The 25,531-nt window shown below is 39.7% G+C and overlaps 2 protein-coding genes across 10 annotated transcripts in view; one reads left to right on the forward strand and one right to left on the reverse strand.

Annotated features, from left to right (window-relative positions):
• The window catches only part of slf1 (SMC5-SMC6 complex localization factor 1), a 33,544-nt gene extending 23,630 nt beyond the window's left edge, over nt 1-9,914 (reverse strand). Inside the window, exons 1-14 of the mRNA XM_063490665.1 lie at nt 9,663-9,914; nt 9,127-9,250; nt 7,450-7,528; nt 7,045-7,270; nt 6,791-6,944; nt 6,385-6,528; nt 6,227-6,292; nt 5,575-5,721; nt 4,818-4,987; nt 4,563-4,697; nt 2,777-2,924; nt 2,447-2,615; nt 2,008-2,153; nt 1,418-1,527 (exon numbers count right to left, since the gene is read on the reverse strand). Coding sequence (XP_063346735.1) covers nt 1,418-1,527; nt 2,008-2,153; nt 2,447-2,615; nt 2,777-2,924; nt 4,563-4,697; nt 4,818-4,987; nt 5,575-5,721; nt 6,227-6,292; nt 6,385-6,528; nt 6,791-6,944; nt 7,045-7,270; nt 7,450-7,528; nt 9,127-9,237 — 1,805 coding nt within the window. The 5' untranslated portion in view covers nt 9,238-9,250; nt 9,663-9,914. The remainder of the gene's footprint in view (nt 1-1,417; nt 1,528-2,007; nt 2,154-2,446; nt 2,616-2,776; nt 2,925-4,562; nt 4,698-4,817; nt 4,988-5,574; nt 5,722-6,226; nt 6,293-6,384; nt 6,529-6,790; nt 6,945-7,044; nt 7,271-7,449; nt 7,529-9,126; nt 9,251-9,662) is intronic.
• Nucleotides 9,915-10,202: 288 nt separating this feature from the next.
• The window catches only part of kiaa0825 (KIAA0825 ortholog), a 120,113-nt gene continuing 104,784 nt past the window's right edge, over nt 10,203-25,531 (forward strand). For 4 of the 9 annotated variants that reach the window (XM_063489994.1, XM_063489999.1, XM_063490001.1 and 1 more), the window contains exons 1-6: nt 10,203-10,563; nt 16,333-16,469; nt 23,761-23,929; nt 24,289-24,483; nt 24,664-24,849; nt 24,986-25,310. In XM_063489994.1, the coding sequence (XP_063346064.1) occupies nt 16,339-16,469; nt 23,761-23,929; nt 24,289-24,483; nt 24,664-24,849; nt 24,986-25,310 (1,006 nt within the window). In that variant the 5' untranslated portion in view covers nt 10,203-10,563; nt 16,333-16,338. The other 5 variants (XM_063490000.1, XM_063489996.1, XM_063489995.1 and 2 more) reach the window with 5 other exon arrangements.

Below are 25,531 nucleotides of genomic sequence, written 5' to 3' on the forward strand. Positions count from 1 at the left end.
TAACCATGAAAACCAGAAAACAAGCTTCCCGTCTTGGTTTCTGTTCTCAGCTCATCACAGGCTTTGTCATTTTGATTTCATTCTTTCTTTTAGGGTCAAATGATTTTACATGCCCTTTGGCATTTCTTTATCTCATCCACACAGATTCCATTCCTTGTTTCATTTATTTCTTCACATGCCTATGTCAAAATAAAGTAAACCCCTTGCAAATACAGGGAAAGCAGAAAGTAGAAACGGAGTAGGGATGGAGGGGAAGAGAAGATCTGGTCTGTGCATGAACCAGTAGCCTTCACATGAACCTGCTCCCTGGTGACTCCTGCCCTTTTCCAGGCCAACTACCTGCTGGTGAAACAGCAGATGTCTGATATGGGGTATGGATAACGTGTGTGCATGTGTGCGTTTGCAGTTAGAGAGGGATTTAATATGCAAGAGTAGATCAAGAGAGATTGTGTCTTCCCATACGACCCCCCCAAAGGCCTGATGGGATACCCAAGTCTATCTGCGGCTCCCTGTCCATATCAGTGTGTGTGTGTGTGTGTGTGTGTGTGTGTGTGTGTGTGTGTGTGTGTGTGTGTGTGTGTGTGTGCGCGCGCGCGTTAACTTCCCCGTGCACCCCTCCTGTCAGCCAGCACACACTGATAGGATCAGACCTGGGCACGACCCATCACATGCCAACTCCTCACGCTCCGTCTGACCTCTATTTGTCTGTCTCCAGCTTTCCCTTAGTCCATTCATGCATCTCTGCTCCTCACCTCCACACACTTCTCCTTTCTCCAGGTGTTCCTTTGTTCCTTTTCGCTCACATTTCTCAAAGGATCTGTTCATTTTCACTTGTTTGGCCTAATGCTATGCTGTCTACCCTGAACTATGTAGGAAGAATCCAGACAATGGAGGCACAGAAAACTGCTGGTCGACTACATCGGCTATTTTAGACACAGACAAGCTAACAAACATGGTACAATAACCAACTTTACAGGGTGGCAGCTTTTCATGTGTATTTTTTGTTAAAAGATTACTAGCAACATGCTTTCTGCTATAGGCATTTGACTATATCTTTAGTAAATATGCAGGCTCTAAACAAGGTTAGACAACTAGACATTGATATAGATTCACAATTTTCTGCAGTCAAAAAAATAAAAAAGTTAACTAAACACACTGCCACTGGGAATCTTTAAGCTCATCTTCAAAAATGAATACATTTCAAGAAGTTTGGCAAATGTAAATCTAATACAAGACATTGAAGTGCTATAGCTTATGCACAGTTAAACATTTGAACATCATACTGGAATTTTAAACCAGACATTTGTGCAGCCTCCACCTCTATGTGTAAGCCCCTCCATGTTTTGCTCCAGGCTCTTGTGAGAATGCACAATGTGGACTTAACGGTAGCACAGACAGACAGCTGCATGTAACTGACCTGCAGTCGGTCCCCTGACTAGTGCAGCTGTGTGAGGTGTGCTCAGTCCTGAGGCGAGTACCACTGGGACTCAGAGCCAAACTTCCCAGAGCAGGCAGGTAGGAAAGCACCTGTCAGAAGTCACACAGATATACACAAGGTCAGACAGTGCCTTTACACTGCAAGTTGATATGTGCGTCCTTGGGGAATTGAGGAAGCACAAAGCCACCAATGGAGAGTGAGAAAGCCAGATGTTCTAGTGCAATATAATATTCTGGTTAGACTACATCAGAAATCATTTCATGGCACATAAGGGCAAATATAATCTATACCAGTTTTCAAAACTGTCATTAACTAATGCGGATCAACTGTGTGTTTTGCTTCTAACACCAACTTAAAGTGGGGGAAAAGAGAGAGAAAAGTAGTATTTTTTTTATATGTGTGTACAATTATATCAGACGCTCAAGAAACCACTGTGAATCCAAAAAGGAATTCCAGAGATTCAGGTAAAAATGGAAGATGATCACAAATGTACCAGAAGTAGAAATGACAAAATCTGCCAAAGGGAAAAAGGAATAAAGGACAGGGAAACATGGGAACAAGAACCGCACCATTTTCTTGAGTGACAGAGGTTCATCTCCCACAGTGCATCCATTTCTGCAGCAGAGATTCCTGAATATGGCATCAGCCACCATCAACTTAAGCCTGGTAGAGCGAACCCTGATAACCAGTTCTACCAAAATATTTGGAGATAAATCTATGGGGGGAAAAAACACAGAGGAAAATCAGGTAAAAGAGCATCTTTTTAGAAGGGATTTTTGTTTTAGAATAAAGAAAACTGCCCCCTTCGTGTCAAACTGTAAGAATAAAAAAAGAGACAATTCTGCTAAATAAAGTTTTTAAACTGCTTAAACTACTTCTACCACTTTTTAAGTAAAAGAAAATGAAATTCAGAAACCAAACTTTGAACTTAGGACAGAATTTACATAACAGAAGTTTTGTTTTTCTGAATATGCTTCCTGTTCTCAAGTTTCAGTTTTTATCACTTACCCTGGCTAATGACAGCAAGATATTCTGACAGGTCTTTCAGGCCTTTTTCCACTAGTGTCTGGTTTAATTTGAAATGCTGCTGATACCAAAACTCCACCAACACAGACAGGAAATCCAGTAGGGTGTCTGCCAAGTGCAACTTCTGCTTCTCATCCCTCTCGGCGTACTCCTTTAGTAAAGATAAACAACAATTTGAACCTAGCAAGCTCCATGAGCAATAGTAACTTTATTCATGAGGTCAGACTACAAATCTGCTGTCAATTATAGATCACAATAAAACATTCTGAATGACTGAGCACATTATCCAATAAGAATATCAAAGTAAATTACAGTCATGGCAGCCTGTATCAAAAGCTGCATTAGTTGTTTTACAGCACTGGACAAGAGGGTGGAGCGCTCCCACACAGTCCAGAAGGTTCTATAGAGCAAAGATCCTGATGCTGATGCTGGAGGGGCTCCCTGGAGCTGCACAAACTCTCTAAGGAAGGACAAAAACCAGGAGTAAATAAAGATGGACAACCTGAGGCAAACACTAGAATGAATGTTTCAAAAATAAAACGACGGCTAATTACAATAGCAGCAAAAACATAGATGTAGTACTAGTACTATTAACTTTCAAACAGCCACAATTGCAAAAAGTACAACAAATACAAACATTTTTGCATTTGTGTAGTTTTATTGAAGAATCAGTGACTCACACTCTGTTTAACATTTACCTGTTATCATGTGCGATTAGGCCTGCAAGTATTAGGATGATGATGCAAATTTTGTAGTAAAAAAAAAAAAGAAAAAAGAAAAAAAAAAGATGAGCTAAAAAAAATGATTAAAATAGAGACTTTCAGCTTTTATTCATGGGGGTACAACCAAAGTACTTAATTATCTGAATAAGAACTACAATCATTTTTATACATAGCCCCCTAGTATTAAAATTAACTGTACAACAGAGTGGCAAGCAGTTTCAAGGTCACATGACACCTGTTGCCTGTTCCCTTGTTATTCAATGACATGTTGATTTCAAGTGTTGAACCTGGGTGTTTACAGCAGGTGACAGAAGTCTACATTAAGCAGGAAAAAAAAATCTCAGAGGGACCAAAAACATTATGTGTAGTACATTTTTAAAAACAAGCTCAGAAGCACCAAAGGTCCTGAAAGACCACAGAAGACAGCTAAGGTAGATGATTGCATAATCCTTTCCTTGGTAAGAAAAACAGTAAACACCTGGCAGAACATGTCATGGGAGGAAACACAACATTTGGTGAAGTTCATGGGCTCAAGACTTCAGGTGGCCGTTGTTTACATAGGATTTTCATCCAAGTATTAAAAAACCCCAATAATTAATAAAAACAAAATCAATTTGAAATTAAGCTAGTTTGTTAAATTTCTTTTGAGCCTCTGGAAAAAACTAACAACTAAAAAAAAGGGAGCTATGAATAAAAAAAAGGAAAAAGGCTGTAATTCCTAAACAGCTGATAGAATTCAATTGTTGAACACCTTGAATTAAAGCTGAAAGTCTGGACTTCAATCACATGTAGATTAATTTGTTGCAGCATGAAGCAAAATTGCAAAAATATGTGTAATTTTCCAAATACTTAAAAACCTTACTGTATCAACTCCAGCTAAACTACAGTGATTGTTAAGAATTTCTACACCTCTGTCCTTGCAATACAGATTATGAGCTTTGTGGACTAACAGAATAGGAGAAATCAACTCTAAAGCTGTTTTCACACATGCACTGCAACCCTGAACTTTACTAGACATTACCCATAGGAGCTGCGTGTGAGAACACAAATGTCCTAATCATTTGTATCAGACATTAAACAGACTTTACCCTGCCAGCTATCTAGCACAAAGTCTTTATAATGTTCGACAGAGTCCTTGTAAGAGTAAGGCAGCTCTGCCTCCTGCATGATGTGTGAGTGCCCAACCAATCATTTAAATTCTAATTATATTGAGATATAATAATGAGAACACGCTCGAAGTGGACATGTCAGAAAGGGCAACTTCAAGCAATGATTCTCCCGACATGTGTGAGGTATTCACGTGTGAAAACTGATTGATTTAAAACAAATAAATAAAAAATGGTTCTTTCTCCAACTGAGTTTATTTAAACTGTTACCCGGCAGTGACTGAGTGGAGCTCCCCCTGGAAGATCTTCAGGAAGAGAGTCAGAATGTAACAGTGGAAGTGTAACAATGTTGGAAGGCCAGGTCCAGGAAGTGCGTGACAGGTCTCTTCACTAGACATAGAATATCTGGAAGATTAAATATTTGTAAGATTACCACAACTGCTACCTACTAGAGTGTTTGTTCACTACACATCACATGGTTACTCTTCATTTTTGCAGTATAAAATTATTAGCAGGAATAATTACCTGATGGCTGTCTCTAGAAAAGACCACAAGCCCTTCTTACACCGAGGACACTGCAGCACTTGAGTAAAATACTGTTTCACTGACTTGGGAGCCATCCAGGGAGGGTTGGTAATAAGCAGTTTATCAAGGACCTGCTGGAAATTTCTCATGAAGACAGATGTGGCGTTACCCTGCGACATAATCAGCACACAACAACTGAGTTCCAGTTGGTTTGAATGCGGGGATGTACATACAGACTTACAATTCATTGAAGCTACAATTTATTTTTTTTTTAAATAATGGACGTGACGATGCCAAGAATTTAATCAGAGCCAAACAATAATTTAAGTTTTTGTTTTGTTCTTTTTAAATAAGTAAATAAGTAAAAGTTAAGTAATTAGTAAAACTTATTTCCAGCTGGTCCAGGATGATGCAGAGTAAATACAGTATGCTTGTTTGCTATCACTGTGCACGCTCTTGTTCTGATTTTGAACTGTTGGTCACATAAAGTTAAATATTTGATGGAAATGTGAGGATGTGATGAGATCTGATATTTCACAGACTAAATTACTTATCAAAAAAAAGCTACAATAACTAAATTAATTATGAGTTACATCTCTAAATTACAGTTTAATCAAAAGACAGTAAAACCAATAAAAAGACCTCTCAAAGCCAGCTATCCACACTCAAAAATGTGAAGCAAGTTATACCTTTGTGCAGCCCCTGAGGATATTGCACTAGCAGTAGGTGGGAGTTTCTGCAGTATGGTAATGCCTACCTGCTGAGCGTATTCTAAGAGGGAGATCAGGTATGGCGCCGGTGGCAGGAGGCCTGGGTACACACCACTTCTGATTGAGTCCAAGGCTTCAGTGAAGAGGCCACACTCTATCATGCAGCCAACATTGCTGAAGTCCATTTTTGTTGCCTGGAGAAATACAAGAACAATGATAAAATGCAAGAGGTATATGGAAAGCAGACCGAAACACAGCACTCAAAGAGATGGATGGCAGAAAGACGAGGGGAAAAAAAGTTGAGGGCAGAAGGGTAATGGAAATAGGAAGTGAATGGGCTTTAAAAGTTCTTAGGGGTCATTTCTGACTGTCTGTTATGGGCAAATGGCATATGGACTCAGAAAATACAGAATGGAAAAACATGAGCACTTCTATTAGCAATATCCACTTGGGTAAGGTATGGACAGGACAGTGGAGAGTATTGTTAATAGGCCTGCCAATCAAAACTCTCAGATCAGCTGACAGTGGTGGTTAAATTGTGACCTGGGTATGATGCGCCCTTGCTCTAGATGTCACTTTCCATTGAAATGCATGACATAAAGGAAATTAAATGACCTGATCCTCTTGATGAAACACATAGTTATTGTAGAGGTGTACAGTAGTGATCAAGGGTGGGGGTTGATATGTCTGCACATCTACCTGAGCCAGGGGACTATAGGGGTCATGGTAGCCCAAATATTCAAGGAAGCACAGTCTTGGCTGGCCCTAGAAGCAACAAAAAGAAAGAAAAGAAAATGATAATAATGTCAAGAAAACACAAAACCACTCATAAAAAATAAAACCCCCCAAATACACACCACTTGTTTGATATATGTCTTAAGCTCCGCCTCCAGAGTAGATAAATTGTCCTTCACATCTGCTGGATGAGCCTCTTGTTCTTCTGTTATGTTGAAATTCATATCCACACGATTGCTCTGACCCCCAAACAATAGGCTTTCAGTCTACAAGATAATTTTTTTAACATGAACTGTTTAATAAAGATCAGACTAGTATGTGCACATATAAATGAAGACCATATAAAATATTTAAATTACCACCCCCCCCAAAAGAAAATAAAAAAAATAAGAATAATAATTTAAGCAACATATTTAAAAGTGATTATCAGTTATATATATATATATATATATATATATATATATATATATTTATTTATTTATTTTTAATTTATTTATTTATTTTTAAACATGCATTCTTATGACTTACCCCAAAGAGGTGCTGGACTATGTGGCTCACAGGGTAACAAGGAGCACTGTGGGATTTTGAGGATTCTGTAACAGGTTTCGCCATGACATGAGTGATAGAGGCATAAGAGGGGGGAGGGCAGTGATATACCTCAGCCCTGCCTGCTTTTAAGAGTCTGTGAATGAATAAAAAAAAACCCAAAAATGTATTAATTAACCAGACACTCGTTTTATTTGAACATGGGTTAAAAGAGAACAACGGCTTGTGACTCTAACCGTTTGAACATTGCTCTGCGTGTGGACCCTTGGACCATAAGGAGCACCCTCCAGCCCTGAAAGGCTCCTTTCAGTCTCCCACTGGCCACTTTCTCTCTCCACTGTTTGACAGGGTAGAAGGCAGCGGAGGAACCTGTGGAAATGGCCACCTCATAGGGTTCCTCTGCGAGCCAGTAGCCATTCTTAACACTGTCCAGCACGTAGTCGGGAGTTACAACCCACTTTCCTAGCAAGAGACGAGCAGCAAGAGGGAAGAAATTCAATAAAATGTGTTATGTTACCTCTAGGACTTAAAAAACTTAAGAAACAATGAAGCATTTTATGGCTACGTTAAATGTATGTAGGCTAAAATAGCAACAAAAACAAAGATCCATCGACATGAAATTCACAGCCATCATGACTCACCTGCAGCACAAGCTGCCAAAAACTTCTCGCTGGACAACACCTGAGGGATTATGAGATGGGTGCAAGCGTGCTGATATACCTATAAGAAGGTAGTTTAAGGTGGTTATATGTAATCATCACAAGACATTTTTGTAAGTGGAGCTTGTCAACGATGCAACAGTTGCAGTTTGAAATCAACAACAGATGTTCAGTGCAACTAACAGTGTTCCACTTTTAGGTGGATCCCCAGTTCATTTATTCACATTTATCATGTAAGTTAACAGATGAGGATGCTAGGTTGTACCATCTGATTTAGCTGCAGATCAGGGCAAAGTAGTCAGCTCCCCTTTGACATTTATAGTTTTTGTCTGAAATTTCCCTAGTGCTTCTTTAACAGCATTTCTACACTAGCTTTGCTCAAATGCTCAAAATTTGTAAAATCATGTGAAAACTGAGAGCTACCTTCCAACTTACACACAGTATAAAAACTTCAGCAAGAGTTTGAGCTGTCACAGGAGAAAGCTTCATGACAAAAACAGAAAGAAAACAGTTTAGACTTGCGAAAAAGAATCGTTGTTCCACAAAGTAGGAGATGGATACAAATTTATCACAGTGTTTCCATGTGTCTAAAGACCCCAGAACAACTTCCAAGAGACTAGTGAATGACTTAGCCAAGTTGTAAGTTGTATACTCAAAGAAGGCAATCATTAGACACCTGCACAAGAATGGACTGCGAGGTTGCAGATGAAGAAAAACTCCACTTTTGCAGAAAGACTGCACATGCTGAAAGCACATCTTTTGGTCAGATGAGGCAAAACCAGGGCTCTCTGGCCAGAGAGACCCTGCTTATCCTTGGAGAAAGAAGGGTGAGGCATATGACCCAAAGAACACTATCCCCAAAGCGAAACACGGTGGTGGGAGCATTATGCTGTGTGCTTCAGTGCGTCCTGATGTGGGAATCTCATCTCCGTGAAAGGAATCATGAAAAAAAGAGGATATGAAGATTTTGAAAGAAAACCTTAAGCAGTCAGCAGCAGAACTGGGTCTGGTTTGCTGCTTCGTCTTTCAACACAACGACGACGCAAACCAAAGGTCAAAGTTAGCGCTATTGACTGACCTGAACAAAGGTCTAATAATTTTAACCCTGATAGTTTGGGGGTTTTGTGCAATAATTTTGGTTCTGTGTGTGAAATAAGATCCAAAACAAAACTAGGATGCTTGGAAAAGCTGTGTTAAAAAAGATCCTTGCTGTTTAACAACACTTGAACTGAAATTCTACAAATACACTGGGGGCTAATAGTTTTGTTCTCATTTGTATAGAGGGATAATCAAAGCAATATATAAATATAAAAATACAATTAAAAACTTTACTTGGACTGTCAAGATAAAGACACAGAACACAGACTTCCACAGAACTAATTAATGATTGACAGCAAGCACAGCAAGTAATTCATTTAGTCAGCTACTTTAGGAACAAGTGAATTTCCTTTTTGATTGGTGTCTAAACACTTTCATCATTACTTTAGTTTATGATTGGTCTCTAACTATTATGTTTTCTTACATTGCATAGGCTGAATAAAGACTAAATGCATCAGGAAGAAAAATGAAATTATTCACAAGCTGCAATCCCGTTCAGCTTGGGCACAAGTGCACGTGGCATTTGGCTAAAATCTACTGAGGGATCTCAATCTTACTCACTGAGCCACCAATGTATTTCCCACCCAGCTGCTGAATTCCCTGGATCAGAACTCTTTTCTCATCGCGGATTTTGATCCCAGAAATCTGGAAGACGTGTGTGCAGGTCTCCATCTTCGCGAAGAAACTGAAAAAGAGCCAAAATGAAGTACTTCGTTAAATTGTAGGAGACAATAAGTTAAGATAGATCGCATCATTCATTGGCCAATCTAATGTTGCAGTTCTTGTTTGACTAGATGACTTAGATTGTTTCCACGATAAGCTTTCACTCTTGGTACATCAGGAAGAACAATGTACTGTTCAAACTGCACATCAAGGATATTAGCGTTTACAAAATTCATCAAACAAAGTCAATACTTACACAGATCGTGACAAAATTTTATTCAGTTAATAATTAACTAAGGCTTGCTGGCATATCATTTGCTTTGCAGCGTCAGAGTAGACTAACTAACAAGAAATAAATAGACAAGAAAAAATATCGGTTCTTTTCTATTCAATAAGCAATGTCAACTGTTTTAATGGCACAGCTGATCAAGTACCTCGGTCATACCACCAGTGGTAACCTCCAATTACACCCGGGCGCGCCAAACTCTAGTCACTGACAAAAACATCCAACAAAGTGAATAAACTTCGACCAGTGTGTTGCTACTTTATCCGAAGCTACATTAACCGTCCCAAACAAAAATCCACGGCGCATTCGCTCTTTAGTGTGGCTAAATGTTCAACATAACGGCCAAACGATAAGTTTAATGAGAAAAATTACACGCGAGTACACCACCCAACTTGCAAGGTTGAGCTTTATGGAATCCAATTGTTTTGGAAAGACAGGGGGGGGATCTCTCATATCGTAACATTTTTAACATGCATTCTCAATAACAAACGGCTATATACTTGATTGAAAAAAGACGTCAGAATATATTAAATGTATGTTTTAAATAAAATATCATCTTTGATATGTAAAAATTATGCTATTAATTCCCGAATGCGAAAGCGTTTCCCTACCATTTCATTCGTCAGTTGGAATTTCCCACCGAGCGGAAGTTTTCACAGAGCTACTTCCAGGTTGTTGTCACGGACGCTTTCAGTCCCCGGAAATCACCAAAAAATAACTAGATGTTGTGCAGCAGTGGTTGAGTAACGGGGATATTTTATCGATAGATAACCAATAAAAGTGACATGCGACTTCTGCCATATCGGCTGCCCGGGAAACTGTGTACATAAACTGCTTAGTGCAATATTTGGTGACAGCGGTAGATATCCTGTCATAGTAATGCAATGTCATATTTTTATTGGCTGTTGAATTGTCTCGGTTTTTGTTATTAGCTACAAATAGTTGTCGCAGACAGATATCAGCATGAAGTGACTACAAATGATGTCGGTCACATTTTCCCCGCCGGTAATGGATTAACACCGGATGGATTAAGTAAGAGCTTTTGTAAGGTAGGACACGCATAACATGCAACGCTGAGTGAGTCGAGTGGTTTCATTCGGGTTTCTGTTGTTTTATACGAAACGGCTTTTTTAAAGATACAGATAAACTGTCAAAATAAGCAAATGCAGTACCACTTCCTTGCATGCTGTGAGCTGAGAGGTCTGTGTGTGGCTGTATGGCAGGAACTACGACAAGCAGGTAAAAGTCAACAGTCTCAGCAGGGCCTGTCTGTATTCTTTGTGGTTTTCTTTCATTATCAAAACAACAATATGACTAAGTCTTTGCTTTGTAATCATAAAATTTATCATTAATAGCGAGGGGAAGAATCATTAATTGATGAATGTTTTGGCACAGTTTGGTTTTAGTGTGTTAACTGGTTACAGTTGCTTATTTTGCTTTTAGATGAGGTTTTATAAATATGATAGGCAGTCTTTATCCTTTTCTTTTGTTGTATGGATGACATTATTAGGATGTAAAAAAAAAAAAAAAAAAAAGTCTGATCTGGAAGGTCAGAATGTGTCAAAGAGCAAGTGACAGTAATCAGCTCAACTCTTTCGGTGATAAGCTTTTATCTGTTGAATCCTGGAAATGAGTCTTGTAACATTTACAAACCCAATCTGAACAATAGGAAAACTGTGTGAAATGTCAATAAAAAACAGAATGGAATGATTTGTAAATCACATAAACCCACATTTTTGTTTTATGAAAGAGCATAGAAAACATATCAAATGTGAAACTGAGAAATGTATCATTTAAAGAAGAACGAAAAGGTCAGTTTGAATTTGATGACATCAACACATCTCAAACAAATTTGGTACAGGGTCATGTTCATGTGTAGCATCCCCTCTTCTTTTAACAACAGTCCATAAATGTTTGGGAAATGATGAGACATGCTGGACTTTTGGGAGAGGAATGTTGTCCCATTCTTATCTGACAGAGAATTCTGGCTCAACAGTCTTCTTTGTTGTATTTTTTTATTTCATTATATGCCAAATGTTTTCAGTTGCTGAAAGGCCTGGTCTGCAGGCAGTTCGGCACCCAGATTCTTCTATTATGAAGTCATGTTGTTGATGTCATAGCTGCAGTATGTGGTTTTCTTGGGGTTAGGGTTTGGGACATAAGTTGGTCTAAAATGTGTATATACCTTTCAGAATTAATGGTGCCTTTCTAGATGTGTAAGCTGCCAATTCTATAGGTACTAATGCACCTCCATAACAGCAGACATACAGGCCTTTGCAGTTAACATTGCTCTTTTTGGGGCATTAAAAAAAATTATTGGATTGTGGAGTAGTGAAGATAAACAGGAAAGTAGAGAGAGAGAGAGGGTTAGGACACGGTGCACAGGTTGGACTCAAACTAGGACCTGTGCCCAGCACTCCAGTGAGTTGGCATGTGGTCACCTGCTCACCCACTGAGCTAAAGTGGCATCCGAGGAACAGTTCTCTGAAACTTCACAATTTGTACACAGAGTTTTTTGCAGATTGGTGAATTTCTGCTGATCTTCTGAGAGACTCTGCTTCTCTCAGATGTTCATTTTATACCCATCCATGTTACTGAACTGTCGTCAGTTAACCAAGCTGGTTGCAAATTTTCCTTTTTCTTTTTAGTATCATTTACTTTGCTAGCCTTTTGTTGCCCCCATCCCAACTTTTTTTTTAAAGAGATTTTTGCCATCAAATTCAAAATTAACTTATATTTTTCTTGAAATTATACATTAGACCAGTTTAAACACGTGTTATTTCCTGTTTTCTACTGGGAATAAAATATGCTTTATATGATTTATAATGCACTGAATAGAGTTTTTGTTGGGATCCAGAACAGCAATTATTATTATTATTATTATTATTATTATTATTATTATTATTATTATTATTATTATTATTATTATCATCAGAGGTCAAATGTGACATGATATTGAATGCAAACTATAATGTGATATTCAGTATCATTTCCTAAATGTTGCCAATACCCACAAAGACAGCAGAATTTTAAGCATGATTATAAAGATAAAAGACATTGAAAGTTTGACCTTATTTGATGTTGAAGAAGAGGTCAGAGGTCCAAAGTAACTTGATATTTAGAATCCCCGTATATCATTCCCTAAATTGTTTTTATTATGTTGTCAATTCAAACAATGGCACTAAGAAGCCATTTTAAATAGCTCTGTATAGCAATATAACGTTCACCTTCAGGTCAGTCTATTGACCTTGAAGGAGAGGTCAGAAGTCAAATGTAACGTGATATTTTAAATCTTTATGTTGTAATTTCTATAGATTTACAATACACACCACACTTGTAAGGATTATAGTTTATATAAGGCCTTATATAAGTTATAAGGCTTTTTGTCAATTTTCAACCAGTGAATCATGAAGTTGACCTTGAGGACCTTGGTGGATGTAAGCCAAATTTTAATAGATTGTTAACATGACTCAACTCTACACCACTACAAAGTTTAATCAGGATTCATTCAAAACTTTTCAAACTGCCGTGTTTACAGACAGAATGACCCGGGCTTGCAAATGCTACCAAAAAAAATAACCTCTTTAGGGGAGGTAATAGTAATAATCATCATCATCATATTTTCAGTTCATTTTCTCTGTCTGAAGATTGTCATTACATGCCTTTTTTTCTTGAGTCTGACAGCCACTTTTCTGAGTCGCTTCCAGACCTTTTAAAGGAGGAAGCTGGCCCAGTGGGTTTCATCTTTTATTACACTTTTCTCAGCTTCTGAGGTGGGACCCAGTTTATTAGGGATTTACAGATGTGCGACCCTGGGTATGTTTAAGGGAGTAAACCATGATGATCCAGCTTCTGTCAGTTAGAACCAGGTTTTATTGGAGCCCCAGTTGACAAACTGACATTGGAAAACGTAATCAACAATAATTCTGATAAATGATCATTTATCTATGAGTTAAAAAGTGGTGTAAAAGCAAAAGCAATTGCTAGTACTAACCTCTCAAAGGTAATGATTTTCCATGTTTGTTTGTTTTTTTTTTTACTGCAACATATATCAACCAGTTTTAATCATTTGCATTCATCCAGTTTAAATCATATTAATTTATTTACTTTTGTCTCATTTTTATCCTCTGTACAGTAATCATTTTCCAACATTCAGTCTTTTTGTGCATGTGCACTAAATGCATCTTTAGGATTGGAGTATTTAAGTTTGCTGAACTCATGGCATTTGCAATAAGCTAAGATATATGATCTGCTCCAGTGTCACAATATTGTCTTTTTTTTTTAAAGGGTTGTAATTGACTCATTGCTCAGGGTACTTTAATACTGTTGAATGATGGTAACTACTCAACAAAACAACAACAAAAACAAGTAATATTTGGTTATTGAGGAGATTGGGAAGTCATGTATTATTCATTCCCTCTGTGTAGGCTAATCACATAGGCATTTTTTAGGTTGAGGAAAAAGTTGTTGCGTTCTGAAATCTGGATGGTTTAACACAGCATATTTTAGGAAGATATTATATCCACATATTTCCCTATAGCACAGACAAAAGTGACCAATACATTTTTACAAGAGTTGTGCCTCTTACAAAGCCAGTGATAAAGTAGACAGTCAAGATCATGAGTCAAAATCCAAGTAATGTAGAGGGCCACTTGGTTGCACTGTAACAGTGAAGCAGTGGCCTCCTCTGGGTATTAATGAGATAGTTCTCAGCACTATTGTGATCTTAGATTATGCACCTGTTTAATTTATTATGTTTCCTTTAAAGCAGACTGTTAGGTACCCTCTTTAAAATAATGTTGACTTTAACTTGACATGCTCTAAGTGGTTTTAAAGCGGCAGCCTGGGGGATACGCTGCTAAATATTTCAGGACAAACTCATTACTGTAAATGGGCCTGTGTGTTAGCCTAGCTGGGTTAGACAGGCAGCAACAAGAGAGATTGGACAGTGATGTGTGTGTGAGAGAGAGAGAGAGAGAGAGAGAGAGAAAGAGAGAGAGAGAGAGAGGGAGAGTGTGTTTCCTATCCTGGTCTAATAGCTGTGGATTTGATGTCTCGAGCAGGCAGCATTTCATTGCTTGGCCCTGTTGTCCCTGTTGCAATGCTGCGAAACACACAGGGGCTCCTCCAACATCTGCTTTCTAAAGAGCTAATGACAAGACAATGGAGACTGGATGATTTAAAGTATAGTACTAATGAGGCCCTGTGTGATGCCTGGTAAATCCTAACACACACACATACACACACACACACACACACACGCACCTACATGTACACACTCACGCTTAAGATAACAGATGATATTATGGCAGAACAGGAGGTAGACACCCAGCAGACATAAAGTGAGGACATTCAGACCCTCTGTCCATCTGTCTGTCTATCCTTTTAGCACCTGAAAGGAAGCACGGTAGTGTAGAAAGCGCAAACACACAAAGAAACTATTCAAATTCACTCACATACACACACTATCTTGCTCAGTCTATATAATTACAATGTTGAGTTCCTAATCCGTGGATTGAAAATCCTTTTCTCTTTTAGCAGTGACTGGGCATAGACCCCCCTCTCAGTCAGTGGCGCAGAGGGAGCGTGATGATGAGGGGAAGCAGTAAGAGAGAAGAAGAGAGGGAGAAATAATAAAGGACAAGCTTAACTGGTGAGGCTGTCAGCAGAGGAAAATAATATTTGTCCAGCTGGACAGGCCTCCCTTTGTGCAGGCTAAATGAATGTTGAGCTTCCTGTCTACTCTGTCAGGGAGAGTGGCATAGACTGTATGCAGCAGCGAAGACGCAGAGCGGAGTGCAGGGAGCTGTTTGGAGTTTGACAGGGATTATTAAAATCAGAGCAGATGACGAGGACGGGGCGAGAGGCGGAGTGTGAGAAAGCCAAATTGACACAGACACTCTCCATTACCTTCCACTTGACTCGTGCTGATGACAATGTTGATATGAGACCCAGCAGTGCGGCACTGCCGTGGGATTGGCTGTTAGCATGAGCATTAAGCACCACAGGGTGGAGGTGGGGGGTGGGAGGGTGGCCCCGCAGTTCTAGGAGAGACCATAGGAGATGAGTTGTTTATTTAAAGCCTTGACTGAAGAGCATCTCACCTCATTGTTTATTTATTTGTTCTTTTTTTCCTCTGCTAACTTACTGTAGTGTCAGTAGGTGGAAATGGTTAGAGGCTCAGGCAATGCATTTTGATCAGGAGCCCTCCAACTGCAAATGATTTTTCTGAGAAAAAAGGGAGGGGGCCTGTTTCTTGTTGATAACAGACTTTCCCTTGTTTCAGGTGTTTCAGGTGAAATTGATTTGAGCCTCTTAATAAGACTTCTGTTTGAGGATATTTCAAATTAGATCACATGAGAGTCTGTGCTGGGTGTACAGAATGTTTGCGCCGCTTCTCAAACAGCTGCATTGATACAACACTCTAGATCATGCGGTTGATTGATGTCAATCTACACTGCTGATTCAATCCTGACACCAGTGAAGCCTTGTGCCTTATTTTGTTTTATAACCTGGTACAGATCTTTTTCTTTTTTTACATAACCTGTCCTATGGGACAGTTTATCAAGCAGAATCATAGTCTGAATGTTTTGTCGACTCCCTATAGGCCCTTTTGTTAGTCTTTAAAAATTTTATTTATTTATTTATTTATTAAAATTATTCTCCGAGTGAGTATGATGCTGGGTAAAGGCCAGGTTGCTGAAAGACAGGAGAAGAAGGCGGAGGAATAGAAAGAGAAAAGGGACAGAAAGAAAGTGGGGTGTGTACACTGATAAACATATAATGTGGTGATAAAGAACGCTTTCCCTATCTTACAGAGCACTATGGAGTGGCCAGAGGACTTTGCCGAAGACCATGCCTTTGTGGAGCTGCTGGTTCCAGGTGTTTCCAGTGATCTGGACTTTGAACAGCTTATGAAAGACACAGAGGAGAAGCTCAATCTCAATGCCAACAGGTGAGTCAGAGTCGCAGAGGGCTAGACTTGATATAGTTTCCTGATCTTTATCACCGCAAAAATATGTTGTGAATTTCACATCACCCAGACACTTTACACCCCTTTTTGTCACCCCAGATAATAATAACAGTGACATTTTAAGTTGGTTTATTTGTGATGGATTATTTTCTGTGAAGCGTTCCTTTTCTTTCTGTGGATGGCAGGTGAAGTGCAGGAAACCCAGTGCTATATAGTGGTCAGATTAGTATGACAATAAAAAAGCACCACAGTAAAGTATTTTTTGTGAAGTTTTGATTGATAACAGTACTTCAGACATTGGATGTTTTTCACATATATTCATGTGAAAAACAACGTTTTCACAAGGCTCTATACAGTTCTGTGACAAAATACTACAACAGTATGAATTAAGTAAGTGGCGGCAGGTGCCTCTAGTTAATTGTGTTCGATAATTTTATAAAAGCTGAGGTTTTGTAAGGTGTGTATTAAAACAATGCCAAAGTCTTCCCAGAACTTAGTGTCCCCGCAAATTGCCGTGTTCAGATGATGCAATGCTCAGAAGAACTACAAAGAACCCAAAGCTATATCTCAGACTCTACAGTCCTCAGTTAGCATGTTTAATGTTAAAGTTCATGATACTACAATTTAAAAAAAAAAAAGACCTAACAAGTATGGCTCGTTTGGAAAGATCACCAAGAGAAAGACTCTTCTCTCTAAAAAGAACATGCTAGCACACCTTAGGTTGCAAAGTTGCAACTGAACAAATCGCAAGACTTCTGGAGCAATGGCCTTTGATATAACACAGTGCCACGTTTGGAAAAAAACACCAACAGAGCATGTCAGTACAAACACATCATACCAGCTGGCTTGTTTTGCAGTCACGTCTGGGCACCTTGCAGTCATTGAGTCAACAGTGAATTTCCCTGTATACCAAAATATTTTTGAGTCACATTTGAGGCCATCTGTCTGACAGCTAAGGCTTGGCCCAAATTGGATCATGCAACAGGACAATGGTGCCAAGCACACCAGCAAGTCTACTACAGAATAGCTGAAAAATAAAAGAATCAAGGTGTTGCAATGGCCCAAGCCCAGACCTCAACCTGACTCGAACATTGTTATGAACAAAAGCAACGCTGTAAAGGAATGCGGGCCTAAATGACTGAAAATGACACAAAAGGATTACTTGACGTTAACGCTGCTCAAGTTGGTTTTATAAGCTACTGAACTATAAGGTGTACTTACTTTTTCATAGGATTATATGTAGAAGTTGATCTCTCAAATCTCTAATGTTCAGTTATTAATGACTGCCTCTTATTTAAGGTGGAATTGTTTTTTTTCTGATTGCATGCATGTTTGGCTGCACAGATAAGAAAGAAGTAGTGGAGACTCAAACTGGTTATGGGCACAACTCAACATCACATGGCTTATGACAGTGTTTCCTATGATGGAGTTTTTTTCTTCATCTTATTACAGTCTGACCTGTCTGTTTCATATTTTTACTACACGTTTTACACCGTTTAATACTTGAAGGGGGGATGGTAAAAGGATTCAGTGGCTGCGTTCTAATGCAGAAATCTCTGCCTCTAAAATACCTCCCATTAAAAGATCACAGTTGTGTGCGTGTTTGTGTCTGTGCTTGTCTGTGTGTATGTTTTAGCTGGTTGCAACAAAATCTGATTTTGTGGTTATATACACAGATGTATAACGCAGCATCTGTTGCAAGATTGGTAAACAGTGGCAGCCGTGTGGAGGAGTTAAATGACAGATTATCAGTGTGGCTGTGTGTTCTCGAATCTTAAATACAGTAATTAAATCCACACTCTGATTACAACTGTGAAACTAAAGTAAATAATTCACACAACAGAACAGGAAAAAAACGAGAGCTGATAATGATTGTCTTATTACTTTGTAGTCGGGAATTAAATCTGACCAAGATGCACCACTGTATTGTAACTTGCTTTCTGATTCAGTTTTAATTAGATACTCTAATAACACATGTAAATGTGGTTTGTGACTACTGGATGTGATGTCTTTGTCAACTTAAATGATATAGTTTCTAACATTTTAATTCTGTCTCTGTTCATTATTGAGGGGATTATTGTATTAAGGGACACCTTTCAACGTTTATATCTTCTCCAAAAATTCAGGTTTGTTTTATAAATTCTTCTTAATTATACAGTAAGAGCAGTCTGGTCATCATATATGGCTGAAATGCATTCCCAGGTTGTTTTTTCTTTTATGCACTGAGGACTGAAATATAGGTATCAGTCATTTATTACAGATCCGTATAGTTAGGGAGTACAAGTAGATTGTTAAAAAGTGAGACACAGGGAAGAGAAAAATAAGAGAAATCTATATTTCAGGTCTTTTATCGTTTGTGGTGTTGTGAGGCTGAGGGCAGATGATGAAGGACAGGCTAAATGTAGCAAGTGAACAAAGCCTCACTCTGGCACCATTAGTGTCTGGGACTCATCCCTTCTTCACTCTCTCTCGCTGCCTCCCTCCCCTTTTCTCTTTTTCTTTCCTTCCTCCTTCTAAATGGGAACATAATAATTGAAGATTCCACATCTTGAAACGAAAACCCTTGGGTAGGTAATTCAAGGCTTATTACTGAAGGCCGGGCCATTTTTCTGCTTTCTAAGCATTAAAGGGTTATTTTGTGTTCCTGCAGATGGGAGAGGGATAACCATTATGAGAACAAAGCGTCCAGATAATGGAGAATGGGGCTAAAAATAAGGCAATCCTCCTCTCGCCGTGGGGGACCACTGGTCAGTATCTCTGGAAGACTGCAGCCAACTTCCTCCGAGACTACTCGTTTTCTGTCGGGACGCATCCAGGCAAATAAAATCCCGCAAGGCCTCTAGTTTGCCTTTAACCTGGGTGGGCTGCAGACATATACACACCTACACATACATCCAAAGCTCACTCACCTGCTGCCTAATTGATCTATCAGTGTCTGAGACAAATTGCGGAAGTGGAGGAAAGGAAAGGAAAATTGGGAGGCAGAGGAAACAGAGCTGCCTTCACCCTTGAAGGACTTCATGGACTTCACTTCCCATGTATGGGTCAGAATGACTGGCTTGTTCCCAGTTCTCAGATGTCAGAGATTTGCCTAAGAGCTGCTGTTTAATTGAAGGAGAGTAAGATAGGCTGACAACAGAGCTGGCTCCCCCAAATTGAAATGCTGTAATCCATTAGTTTTCATCAGATGGGACAGTGCAGGGGTGGGTGTGTGTTGCCGGATGGAGCAGGCCACCAGGAAAAGACCTCTAATGAAGTGTCAGCACAAGCACTGAGACTCCAGACAGGCCTCTAGTTTCACACGGGCAAGGCAAATGACTCTCACTAATCGCTTGCCAATCTTGATCAGGGTAGAGTATCAATACTTTTACATTTAATTCTTGGTGTGTGTGTGATTTTCAATGCGTGTGCATACCAAAGGAACTGAAAACGTGCCACAGTAGAATATCGTGCAACGTTCCTTTTCAGTGAACAAAAATACTAGTCCTCAAAGTATGTCGTTGATTTTGTGTTAAGCTCTGTGTGACACGTGTGTTAAGTTAGTATATCACCTATATCAGTTCTCCGGTATCATGGGTAGGCTGTGTGTCTTGGGGGATGACGGCTGAAAACACTAAGTGGGCAACAGACTGGGCCAAGACGGGATTCGTTTTCAGCCTGTTCATTCAAGATCATTCACTCATTTTCCCCTTACAGAATAGGCCCCTTTGATGGGGGAGATATTTAATTCTCAGGCGGCTGGTTTGGCACTGACTGGAGCTGGGGCTTATTTGAAAGGGATCTTCCTGCCCCCGTTGTCTCCATCCCCCACCTCCTGTAGGCAAACGGAGGGGAGCGGAGCACGACAGACAGACGGCCCCACAGCAGCCCACCCACACTAAATTAATTCTGACAAGAAACTTAAGATAACGTCAAAGCGCTGACTAATCGCAGGATTGGGTTTCTGTAAGTCACGGAGCTGTGAAATGTGCCATCATATCTAATAAAAGACCTCCAGTTGCTCCCTTTCTCTCTCAGCAGTGGTGAAGGTTGGGGGGTGGCGGGTGTTGACTATCTCCCTGAACTAGACTGAAAAACAATTAAATTTCACTTCAGCAGTAACAGTGCAAGTGTGTGTGTCTGTGTGTGTGTGTGTTTGTCAGTTAGGGTAAGATGATTGACATATTTGTCAAGAGGCCTAAAGAATTCTTTCCTCCTAGTTTCCTCTGCCTCCTTTCTCATTCTCAGGGTCTTTTGTTGAGTTCTGCTCTGGCGTTTTTGCCATTAAGGGTTCGTCCATTGTTGTCTTTACACAGATGGTTGAGTGGTTTTATTTTCTGTGACTTCTCTGTTTTCTACCCATTTCTGCCTTCCTCTTCTCTCATACTCTTTCTGTCTCTTTCCTCACCGTCCAAGCTGCCGGCAGTGGAAGTCATCAGGTTTGGAGCTAATCCTGCCAAGTTGATTAGGCTGCAGGTAGCATTCACACCAGCGGCCAAAAGGTCATCACATTGTAGAAAGCTGGATGGACTTCTTGACACAGACCATCCACATTGACTTTATAACTTAGAGCACAAGGCCTTAAGGAGGGGTAATTGAAAGGCGAAAGTAAAGGAAAAAAATTAGGAAAGTAAGAGTGTTGAGGGGAGAGAAAAGAAAAAGTAGAAATGGAGAGAGAAAAAGGCTATGGAGTCAAGCCTTGAAAATGTACCCGGAGAGCAGGTGTATTTGCTGTAGCTATTAGAGCATGCTTTTCTTGGGTGAAGGCAAGAGTGAGGTGATGAAGAGTGGAACTGGGGAAAAACTTGAAGCCTAAGAGCAATTCCCCCCCCTGTCTCAGTCTATGGCCTTATATTGGTCAAACATGTCTGTCAATTGCACTGATATATACTTCATGTGTATAGCAAGAACGAGTCCAAGGCTATCTAAGTAGATGAAATACTTAACTTTGCTGCAAAACTGAGTAACAAGAGAAAAAGTTCAGTCTACTTACATTTTTGTGTTACATGAACTGGAGAGTTGGTGAACAGTGAGCTACAGATGGACAGCCATTTGAAACCTTCTGTCTATGTTGAAGTCCTGATGGGGAGCCCTGAATGAACATCCATGTTTATGACTTACCATAAACACACATACAATGCTCTCTGAAGCCATTTAATCTACAGCAACTGTTCCGAGAGTTATTTAAAACAGAGAAAAGTAAAGGGTTGTTATTTGGAGTCCACTGTATCCAGAACTGCTGCTTATCAGGAACTCACTGCTATATTTTCCCTTGAGAAAGAAAAGCCAGAGGTCTCGCACAAACAAACCAGCATTTCAGCACTCCATTGTGTTGTTTAAAGTGATGTATACTAATTTTACACACAGCGCCATCGGCAGTTCGGAGTTTTGCTCGGACCTTGCTGAAGCTGTGTTTTACAACCAGTGAGCTTTGGGCAAATGTAGTGAAGAATTGCAGCACTCACAATCTGTCACAAGGCAATGTTTTTCCTATGGAGCAAGCGTACCCAGAAAGGCAGAAATAGAAAATCACACACAGAGACACATGGTAAGGTGAAAGACTTGCTACACATATGTAGAACTGTCAGTTCTACATATGTGTAGCAAGTATTTCCTGGTCTCAAATCTCTATAAACATACAAAAACAGCACTTTATAATCAGGGTTGCCTAAAGACGAAAAGAATGCGAGAGGAAGGTAGTTAACGAGAGCGAGAACAGTATCATCAGGCAGCTTTCAATCTACAGGATGGCAGTTTGTAACAGTCTATAACATTTTATCCCCTTGCGTTTTTCCCCTCTGAAACGAAAATGTGTCAGATTGAACGGTTATTTAATGTGTTGCCATTGTAAGACATCTGGATGTGTTCATGGCCCAGGAGCGGGCAGGAGGCACTTTATAGTCCCCGGTAGGGGATGAGCTGAGCTGTCTGATGGGGAAATTGCACTTTGGCTTTGTGTCATGTATACTAACACACATACAAGCATATGTGCACATGTCTGAGAGACAGAAGTATAGGTGTGCAAAAAATATATATATTTTTTATCTGTTAAGTACTTGTTTCACTATTTGAACATTTAGCATATAACATGCCATTTTATGGCACGGGAAGTACTAGATCACGTAGTCATGCATTTCAAATTTACCTCTCAAAAGTCCCAAAGCAATTACATTGACACCAAAAAGACATGTCATTATTTAATCATCAACCCTGTGATTCATACTTTTTTTTTCTTTATATGAATTTCTTACTTGATTTTTTTTCGTCAGCTAGTGGATTTCCAGATGGTTTGTTCAAACTCTACTATCACTATATGCACTACTACATACATTCACAAAGCCTTGAGCACAAGCTCAACTATGAATACACAATCAAAAATGAACACAATAGTGGCATTCACAACAGCATACATGCTTAATTATGCAGGTATGTAGTTGTACACACACACGTGCACACACATGCGCACACATGCATCCACCGTCTTACATACCCAGATATATATGCATTGATTTGCATGGAAATGACTAAACATGTCGAGCCCAAAGATGTCATTTCTAATCCGTCACATTAAAGAGGAAACTGAATAGCTGATGCCGTCTGTTAAAATCAAAAGAGCGGTGTGTGTGTGTTTGTCTGTGTGTGTGTGTTTGTCTGTGTATGTGTGTGTGTCAAGGGAACAAGTAAGACATGAGATTGCAAGAACTGTGTGCCTCAGATGCCTGCCAATGTCTGTAATGCCACTTCACACCAGATGCTTAGCACACACTTGCACACTGATATATCGATGTCTGTGTTCATTACTGTTGATGCTTCTGTATGTGTCTTCTCACAGCAGAGACACTGAATAGGAGTGAGGGAGAGCCAAATGTGACGTGCTGTGTAGGTCCGTGTGTATTTTTATCATCGAGTCTTTTTGTTTGTATCACTGCTGCGTTGACATATTTTATGCATTGTTCCTGTGTGCTTATGGTGTAGCACCAGCTTTTGAGTTCAATGATTGTTTTTGTTTAAATGTCTCAAAAGTCACCTGTGAAATTGAAGGCTCCTTCCCAGATTATCTTGACTGTAACATTTTGTCCAGTCACAAATTTGAGACAAAATTGAATTTATAAGGTTGCATTTTTAAAAGTCTATTTCATTTCTTTCTGTTTTGCTGGTTAAAATCTATTTTCCATCCAATGTCTTAAATTTAAGGTTACTTTGGTATGTGTTTTATTCTTGTACTTGGAACCTCTGTATGGTTTTATAGTCCTTAGCTCTCTGATTTCTGTAATATGTCTTTTTTTGTGCTCAGCATTGAACAGCAGCTGAAGGAACTCCAGGCTAAAATAGGAGACTCCCGCACAGCAGAGCGTCCACTGAGTCCCACAGAGTGGCTGCAGTGGTTCTCCCTCAAAACACAACAGAGTGTGAGGCCTGTTACCCAAGGACATCAAGAGCTTATGGACTTCTTCAGAGCTCTGGTAACGCATCAAAATCCTAATGACTCGTTATTATCGTTATTATCGTCATCATCATCTCCAGCTATTCTTTGTAAACATTTCACCAACAATCTGTAACAAATAATTTCTCTCTAAAATGAGAAAGCTGGATCTCTGATAACTTATCGTGATCATAATCATTTCGTCATTTGTGATCTCAAATCCCACTTAACTCCGGTGTTTTTGTGTTATGAAATATCCAGCTATCTGGTAAGCAGCAGCTTTGTTTATGAATAAGCGGTTAAGATTAGAAGACACTCATACTGCACTGCCCTGTGTCTTCAGGTATTTTTCCTCTTTCTCTTGTGAAATTAATATCTTAAATGATCTGTTCCTTTCAGCAACAGTACCTGAGATCTGAAGAAGAGTCGAAAGAAGAGGTGACGCTTCAGCTACTGCTGAATCTGTCGTCCCAGTGCGGTATTTGCTTCCCCTGTAACCACTCTTCTTCATCCCCACTTTCGTCTCTTCATTCTCAACTGACTGCCTCCTCCATCCAGCTGGTACATACAGTCAGAGAAGACGCTTCATTAGAGGTAATGCACCATTTATTATCCATTTCGCTGTTTCCATACAGACTAATTTAATGTGTTATGGGCTGATGAATTTCACGTGTAATTCAGCTTACTTGTACTTACTGTTTTTTGTTGGGTTTTTTTTTTTTTGGGGGGGGGGGGGAGGTGTTCTAATCTTTTAATCTTTAATCTTTACTTAAGATCCAGGAGGTGTGGGATGATGTGCGACTCCGACTCAGACGCTACCTGATGGACCAACTGTTTTCCTGTAGTCCAGAGCTTCCTGGACCTCGACAAACAACCGCTCTGTCCATCCTTGAACGGGTTCAGTGTCTGCAGCAGATGTTTTTTCTTTATCCCGAGTCAGAGGTGCTGCAACTTTACCAGGTACACTAAAATAAGAAACAATTTCCATTTTTCAGTTCATATAAATTCCAGATGAGTAGAGGGTGTTCACTTTACATGCATGTCAAAGGCACTGCTAATCTTACACAGACATAATATTTTGTTTTTGTGTATCCAGGGCCTAAAACGGCAATACGTACTAGGTATTCTGCACTCCACCCTGTCCGCCAGTCAAATCGGTGAGACTGGTTTTGACAGGCTGGCTATGGGTTTCTGCAGCATGGTGCCGATTCTGACTCAAGCCCTCAAAGAGGAGCTCCACGTCCTTTCAGGACTAGCAGAAGCACACACGATCCTTGGTTTTATTAATGAAGCCTACCTCAATACAGTGGCCACAGAGTTTGCCTCCCTGATGGAGAGAGAATGTGAGACAGCTCACAGAGACAACACTGCCCCGAGCGTCAAGACAAAAAAATATTCAGTCAAATCCCGGGCAACTGTAGGTAAGCATAATTTTTTTTTTCTAAATGTTTTTACATTCATTTATTCTTTGTCCTCTCTCTGTCGGTAGCAGAGTACATTTAGTTTATTTAGCCTTGTTGCTGTTTCTTTCACGTCATCCTTCTTTCCACCTGCTTCTCATTGTAACCCAGCAGAGGTGATTCTCTCTCTTGCTCCTCTCCGTCTTTGCTCTCCAGTGGTAGTGTGTAGTGATCTGAGCTAG

Source organism: Pelmatolapia mariae, linkage group LG12 (assembly GCF_036321145.2).
Source record: "Pelmatolapia mariae isolate MD_Pm_ZW linkage group LG12, Pm_UMD_F_2, whole genome shotgun sequence".
NCBI classification, from domain to species: Eukaryota; Metazoa; Chordata; class Actinopteri; order Cichliformes; family Cichlidae; genus Pelmatolapia; species Pelmatolapia mariae.